This window comes from Ustilaginoidea virens, chromosome 1, assembly GCF_000687475.1.
Source record: "Ustilaginoidea virens chromosome 1, complete sequence".
Classification (NCBI taxonomy): domain Eukaryota; kingdom Fungi; phylum Ascomycota; class Sordariomycetes; order Hypocreales; family Clavicipitaceae; genus Ustilaginoidea; species Ustilaginoidea virens.
The window spans coordinates 5,339,355-5,347,579 of record NC_057316.1 but is presented as its reverse complement, the minus strand read 5'-3'; the positions used below and the strand labels follow the sequence as shown (position 1 = coordinate 5,347,579).

The window sequence follows — 8,225 nt, the reverse complement described above, 5'->3', positions numbered from 1 at the left end:
TTAATAGAAGCGGCATTAATAGTAGTAGGGCTAGTAGCCTCTACAGGGTCCTTACTAGTCGTATTAGTAGGACCGGAGATAGTAGGGCTAGTAGCCTCTACCAGTTCCTTGCTAATTATAATAGTAGGAACATTACTATTTTGCCTACTAACTAAGCCTTGTAAAAGGATAGTTAGGGTGTTCATCTGGGACTTTATATAGTCCATATCTAGCTGTAGTTGTACAGTAAGATTAGCTTTAGAGTTGGAATCCAAAGTGGCCTTATAAGTGGAAGGCCTAGACTGTGCCATTATAGTGGTTAAAAGTCGTTAAAAATGGTGCTAATAGCTGTAGGAACAGATGAATAACCAGCTAAATAGCTGGCAAAATAGTCGAGTAACTAGCTGGACAGCTAGTAAATATAGTGGCTAGTAGCCTACTATAAAAGGTAACCGCAGAATATAGCGGTAGGTCTCAGTATAAAAGCACAGATGCCGTAGGCGTTGTGCAAGTCCAGAATATAGCGTTAGTATTTAAGGTGCTTATGTGGTGCCGTAATATAAAGGTGCCGTAAGTGCCGTAGGTGCCGTAGGTGCCGTAGGTGCTATAGGTGCCGTAATATAAAAGGTGCCGTAAGTGCCGTACCAAAAGTGCTATAAGTGGAAGAGTATAACAGGTGCCGTATGGTGCAGTGGGTGTCGTGCACTAGGTGCAAAGGTGTTATACAGTGGTATAGTGTGATAGATATCACACTATAAAGTCCGTAGGTGCCGTAGGTTACTCCAAAAATAACGTAAGGTTACGCTAAAAGTGCCGTGAGGTTACGCCGTAAGTTGCCGTTAGGTACGCCGTTGATTGCCGCAGGGTAATACCGTAGGTAATAGAGGGTAAGCCAAAGGTAATAATAGGTAAGCCAAAGTTAATAAAGGTAAGCCGAAGATACCAAAGGATAGCTATATTAGTAGTACTAATAAGCAAAAGAGACCAAGGGGTGAACACAAAAAGGTAGGGTAAAAACAAAGAAGTAAAAACCCGGGCTCATAACCTATTGCAATTCTAAAGGTCACTATAAAAGCAGAGCCTTACTAGCTAGCTAGATGGCATAAGACTGTCTGCGACCTGTGAACTAATCTTAGTATAAATACTAGATTTTTCACCAAGTCCTAAGACTATACAAGTGCTATAAAGCAGGGCAAGTGTAAAGGCAAGGCAAATATAAGATAACCAGAAAACGCAGGGAAGGTGGAAGTTAAGAGGCATGTAGTGCATTAATAGACTCGATTGTGCTGCCCTTCTACTATCTAAAAAGAAGGGGGAAAGCTATCCTATATATACACGAAGAAGGGGTGGGCCCAGGCATCCAGGGTAGCCAGTAAGAAGGCTCCCCGTAATGCTCGCTATAATACGTCAGCAACCCCGCTATATCCGACCTTTCCAACCACCCTAACCACCGCACTAGTAATTAGTCACCACGCTAGTGACTAACTACCACACTAGTGGACTAGCCACTACGCTAGTAGGCCACCACGCTAATTTAGCAATGCCACACCACGCTAGTAGGCCGCCACCACGCTAGTAGGCAACCACGCTAATTTAGCAATGCCACACCTTTTTTTTTAACAAGGCCTACCTTACTTGATATACAGTAAATAATCCACTGAAAATCCTTAAGGTAAAAGGCAAAGGCCTAAGGTTGGTAAGACTACCGTAAGTCCAAGAGGCGGTATAAGGGCCAGAAGATTAGTAGGCTAGTAGGGCATTAGGCCAGCAGCCTAGTAGGCTACTATAGGATTTTAACAATATAGAATATTAGCAAAGGTAATAATTCGTCTATCTTCTAGCACGATTTAAACGGTTCTAATACTTTAGACCCTAGTAGTGCCTAATATACCTCGAATGTGCTAATCGACAGCCTTATTAATATATAGAAACCACTTTTCGTCGTTAAATATATATGCCGTTATACTAATATCTACGATAATATACGCCTATAAAATAGGAGACTTATCAGAAAAGGACTTAGTAGAAATACCCTTTGCGGTAAAGGCCTACTTCTCTTTTTCTTTTCCTTTCGATTTAATCGAGTTATTCTTATTATTATCGTTATTATTATGTATATCTTAGAAGGCCTTAAACGCAGCTTGCACTTCTTTACTTTCCTGCTTTATCTTTACTATTGCGGCCTTTTTGGTTTCCTTCTGAATCTTTAAGCGGAACTTATTAGGCGCTAAAGAAGGAATAAAAGCCCAATAGCTCTTATAATGCGGTCCCTTCTTCTTGATATATAGTTACTTACAGTATTTACAAAGCGTTAATTCTAATAATAGTTCCTTTAAAGCTAAAGCTAAAGCTATACCGGTAGTATTCCTAGGGGCGGCGGCGGCCTTTAACGAAGGCTTTCCTTTAACGGCAAATACAGTATGCTTCCTTTTAGTGATATTCCTTTTCTTTTAAAGCTCTACCCGCTGCCTCGCATCTTTAATAATCTTACGAAAGTCAATATATTGCCCTCGCTTTTCGGCTCTAGTAATCTCCTAGTCGATATTATCCTAAATGCTAGGATACTTCTAAGAGAGGGCTTTCGCTAATATATTAGCAGGCTTATTCCCTAATAGGAGGATTAAGCCACTTTATTCTAGTCAGTCGTAAATAGTTAATACTTTACTAAGCCATTCTAAAACGTTATATTTATTAAGATTCCGTTTTATGACCTGAACGAAGCGCTATATAATATGCTTGGTAATAGCGGTCTTTACCGGCTGTATATACTTAATAAGGATATATAATTTATCCCTTATTATCGACCTTATCGCTATTATCTATTTAAATTCCGGGCCGAGGGTTGTATTAAACTACTCTGCATATTTAGAAAGGGCCCGTTCCAGCTTAGTATAATTATGCCAATCGTTTCTTGATATAATATTAACGAGAGTAGCCTATTCGTTAGGGCCTAAGCTATTTAGGATTTATCTCTATTTGAAATAATTATTCGGGTCTTCTGGCTATTAGTCTAACTGCGAATAGCTTCGTATTGCAGCTACCCTTAACGCCGAGGCTGCCTTTATATTCCTAGAAGGACTACTTTCTATTAGTGTTTCTCTTAATATCGATACCGACGATTATACTAGAATAGGTCGATATAGTTAGAGCGCAATATCCTCAGGTTTGTTAAGGATTATCGCTTGATTAGGATTAATAAGATCCTATACCTTCCTTGCCTGAGCCTTACTCCGAATATAATTATACTAGATATCCCACTCGTATTAGGATATTAGAATGTATGCAGGTTTATTATAATTAACCGTATTAGCACCTATCTTTGCTATCTGTAACGTTCTAGGCACAAAAGGCTGATTATCTGACTAAATAAGTTAATCATAGATAAAGTTAAACCACGAAAGAATATCGCGATCTTCCGAATAGCTTCCTTTTTATTATGGGAGGCCACACGAGTATAACAGCAACACGAGGTTTCAATAGATCTAGCAGGAATCCACTATCATACCTCAATAGGTATCCGATAAAGGCGGTAACCGTAGCATAATCTTAGATATCGAACGATATAGTGCTATGGCACCTAACAAAAGGATGAGAATAAGGTTGTTGTGTTATTTTACACAATTGCTACCATATTAGGAAGTAGGGAGAGAAAGCGGTATATTGTAAAGGGTTGACCTGACCTGTCTTAATAGTACTTAGGTCACTAGCTATTTATAGTGGGCACGGGGGTAACCCTAAGGGGCTACTATTCCCTCGGTTACATATGCCACATTCGTATCCGGACATTCCCGACACATATAATGATCCACCGGTATCCCCGCCGACAACTACGCAGCATTCATGGTGGCTTCTAACTTGCCCCTCCAGGTTGACCGGACAAACAGTTTGCCCGGGACTATCAAACGGGTGACCCCATCACATCATGATCCAGTGAGTGCCTTTCTCAGACTCCCTCCCAGAGCCTATAGGCTAGAGGCAGGAACGAACGCGTCTCGTCTGGTCATCGCGATGGGGAAATCCCGGGATCCACCTTTTCGGTACGGACGGTAGGGAGTAACAAAGCCTCTTGCAAGCCTCGCCCCTCCCCCCTCCCCCCCCAAGGTGCGACCGCTTGTGAAGATCAAATACTACGAATACTACGCGGACAGAATTGATCAAAAGACAAAAAGACCATTTAAAAAAGACGTCTGTGTATCTGATTAGCTGCCCACGTATCATGGCCGCTTGGCTCCCATAGCCCCTCAGTCAGTCACACTCTCTTTGCCGCCGAGACGTTTGGCTGAGAGAAACACCGCCGCCAGCTCTCACCCACCAGCTCTCACCCACCAGCCCTCGCCCCTCTCCCATGCGGCTGGAAATATCCCGACGAGTTTGATGCCGCGGGGGTCCCCCCGATTCAGTTCGACAGTATGGCGTCTGGCGCAGCAAGAACATCAAGTCGCTATAGCAGCTACGCAGACGAGCACCCCCGCCCCTCCTCTGTTCCGAATGGGCGCTTCAGAAACGAAAGAGTCGATTCTCGACTCCCCACGGACAATGACCCTCATCTGGAGTCGCAACAACCTGGCATGGCACATAAGAGGACCGCGTCAGGCAATCCTAGGTACTCGAGCCGGTCCGTGACCACTGAAGAGCGGCATCTCGAACAGCGCAGCGTTACTGAGAGAACGCTGGAGGCGCATGTGGAGAGGATATTGAAGCGAAACCCCAGCAGCCCGGAAAAGCAGCGTGCAAGGAGTGGAACAGGTGGCAGAAAAGAGAGAGACGTGAGGCGGCAAAGGTCGGCCGAGTTTCGTCCCAGAGAATCTGTCGCCGAGGCCGGGGGGCAAGGTATGTTTTGTTTCGTTCCAAGCCTACTATTAGTCACGCCCCAAGGTGCGGTACCTGGCGCAGAGACGGGGAAAAAGTTGGATGCGAATACTTACACCTGCCATGCCGCCCTTCCCAGTAGCAACGTGGAACCCAGTGGCCACTTTGCTGCCACACACCACAGCTCCGCTAGCCTCGCGCGTATCGATGGCCCCGGCTGCCTCGACGGTCCCTCAGGCGCTGCAACCGAAGCCCTTGGATGAGTTGACGTTGGAGGTACAGGAAGCTGCCATTGTGGAGGACCTGCTGTATGTCTTCATGGGCTACGAGGGTCAATACATCAGGTTTGCCAAAGGCTTTGATCCGGCCGAGGAGCGAGATCGCCTAACGGGACCAAACTTCCGAGTTTTGCCGGGGCTGGATCCCAGTTTGGCCGACTTGACCAGATCCATGCTGGACATGGCAACGTACTACTCTGCCCTGGAGGCCTTTGTCGACGTGCAGAGCCGCGCCGAATTCGGTGCGGTGAACCACGCCCTTTGCGCCTCGATCCGCAAGTTTCTGCAGGATTACCTCGTCATGATTGCGCAGCTTGAGACGCAGTTTCTCACGAGCGATTCGTTCACGGTCCACGTGCTCAACATTCACATCATGCCAACCAGCCAGATGATGCGCCAGCTGTACCTCCTTGCCCACGAGCTTTTGAAGAAAAATGGCATCCTGGACGACGAAAGCGACGAGGAAGATGACGAGATTGAGAATCCCGATGATATCATAGAACGGCTCAGAGAGGGCGGCGACCTGGTGCCCGGAAGCATGACCAGCAAGAAGATATGCAAAGGCGGTGTTGTTCTAGGCCTGGTCACCAGACGCCTCGAAAAGATGTCTGGCGATCCCGCGGCCAGAGCGTTGCTCACGTCGCTGCTGAGGGATACGAGCCGCCCCTACATGGTGATGCTGAACGAGTGGCTTCACCACGGGAGCATAAAGGACCCCCACGCAGAGTTCGTGATCAAGGAACAAAAGAGCATCGGCAGGGAGCGGCTGGAGCAGGACTACACGGACGAGTACTGGGAGCGGAGGTACACGATACGGGAAAACCACGTCCCGCCGCAGCTGCAAGGGGTCCAAGAAAAGGTGCTTTTGGCCGGAAAGTACCTCAACGTTGTCCGAGAGTGCGGGGGGGTAGACGTTAGCCAGGTCGTGCCCGACGTGCCCGCCACGTTTGACGACGCTCGGTTCCTCGAAAACGTCAACAACGCCTACGCCCACGCCAACGAGTCCCTGATGCGGCTGCTGCTCACGACGCACGCCCTGCCCGGACGGCTGCAGTCCCTCAAGCACTACTTCTTCCTCGACCCCTCCGACTACTTTTCCTACTTCCTCGAGCTCGGCTCGTCGGAGCTGCGGAAGCCCGTCAAGAGCGTCAACACGAGCAAGCTGCAGTCCCTGCTGGACCTGGTCCTGCGCCAGCCCGGCAGCGTCGTGTCCCTGGACCCGTTCAAGGAAGACGTCAAGCTGGAGATGAATGACGTGACGCTGATCAAGTCGCTGCAGCGAGTCGTCAACATCACCGGCATCGAGCAGGGAGAAGCCCTCCAGCCCGTCTCGAACCAGCCGGCCGAGAACGACAAGAACGCGACGGGGTTCAACTCGCTCGAGCTGGACTACTCGGTGCCGTTCCCCGTCTCCCTCGTCATCAGCAGGAACACGGTGTGGCGGTACAAGGCGCTGTTCCGGTACCTCTTGTCCCTGCGGCACCTGGAGTCGCTGCTGTCGACCACGTGGCAGACGCAAACGCGAGGCATCAGCTGGGCGCACAGGGGGTCGAACCGCGGCCTGGAGTTTTGGAAGCGCCGGGCGTGGACGCTGCGAGCCCGCATGCTCGTCTTTGTCCAGCAGCTGCTGTACTTTTGCACCGCCGAGGTGATTGAGCCCAACTGGACAAAGTTCATGTCTCGCCTGAGCACCAGGGATGGCGAGGGCGACAGGCCGTCGGCATCGGCGTCGGCGTCGGGGCTGCCGGCTCGCACGGTGGATGAGCTGATGAAGGACCACGCCGACTTTCTCAACACCTGCCTGAAGGAGTGCATGCTGACCAACAGCAAGCTTCTGAGGGTAAGTAAGACTCCTTTTTTTTTTTTTTTTTCCCTTGCCGCAAGCAAGCCCTGGCCCTGATTCTACTATGTATTTTATTTGCTTTTATCAGATCTTTTATTAGATGTTTTGTTTCTTTTTTCACTAACGACACTCCCCCACGCCCAGATCCATTCCAAGCTCATGCAGACCTGCACCATTTTCGCCACCTACACCAACTGGCTGACCCGCGAGCTCGAGAAAGCAGACCCCGACCTCGCAGGCCCCGAGAAGCCCAGCACCATGACGGCGGACCAGTGGCGCCGATTCCAGGCCGCCAGGGCCGGCCAGCGGGGCTCCTCCGCCTCCTCGCAGCCGGACCCGTCGTCCCAGCCCGACGACGATGCCAGGGCCCGCGTGAACAACCTGTCCGAGATCATCAAAAAGTGGGAGAGCAACTTCAGCCGGCACCTGCAGATCCTGCTGGACGCCCTGAACCACTACGCCGCCACCGAGTCGGTGGTGCTGCTCAGCCTCTGCGCGAGGCTCAGCACCGCCAACCAGGGGACCGAGTTTGCCGGCCGAGGGCAAGAGGACGATCTGGGGTAAGCAAGGTGGGCTGACCGTCGGCATTGTATGTCCCCGGCGGTCTTGTTGTCTTTTTTTGGTTGGTGTTTTTTTTTTCTTTTCTTTTTTTTTTTTTTTCACCATCTTTTTCCCTTTTTATAGCCCAACTTCCGGCGGCGGCGTTGGGGCGTCTACCTGGACTTGGAAGAGGGAAGCATGGGATGCCTCGGGCATGTTGTTGTCTTGGTTCGTGCGGATGTGGAAAGGACTCGGGCAGACTATGTAGCAAAGCTTTTCACCAAGAGACGAGCTCACGCCGAGACACCAGTCGGACACATGTCATCAATTGCGTACTGCCGTAGATTAAAAAAGAAAAGAAGAGTAACCCCCCCCCTCACGCCCTTCAACAGCGCGTCTGCAAAGTTCCCCGTCTCGTCAAGAGTTCCCCCACAAACTGTACACGCAGACCGGACCGGACGCGCAACGCATCCATCCCATCTAGATGACCAAAAAACCCCCGCTGCGGCAAACTAACATGAAAATAAAATAGAATAAAACAAGGACCATGATAGGCAGACGTCTCCCTCCCAATTTAAAACACAAGGGCACCAAGATGCAATTTTCCCCGCGCTCAGTTTTACCCAGCCGCAACCGGGACTCGGGACCCGGGACCCGGGCCCACCGACTTGCCAAACGCCCAAAGGAGATGGATGCCACTCGTTGCTTTCTTTCGCCTCGTCTCATCTCGTCGCGTCTCGTCGGTGAATTCAGAAAACAGCCCTTGGTCGTGCTGG

General features: G+C 49.5%; 1 protein-coding gene across 1 annotated transcript; it reads left to right on the top strand.

Moving 5' to 3' along the window:
- Positions 1–4,547: 4,547 nt before the first annotated feature.
- Positions 4,548–7,473, top strand: UV8b_01225 (uncharacterized protein; the record flags this gene model as incomplete). The annotated part of the gene is made up of 3 exons (XM_043138723.1): positions 4,548–4,809; positions 4,928–6,906; positions 7,054–7,473. 3 exons carry the CDS (start codon positions 4,548–4,550, stop codon positions 7,471–7,473), a joined length of 2,661 nt encoding a protein of 886 aa, XP_042994657.1.
- Between the last annotated feature and the right edge of the window lie 752 nt (positions 7,474–8,225).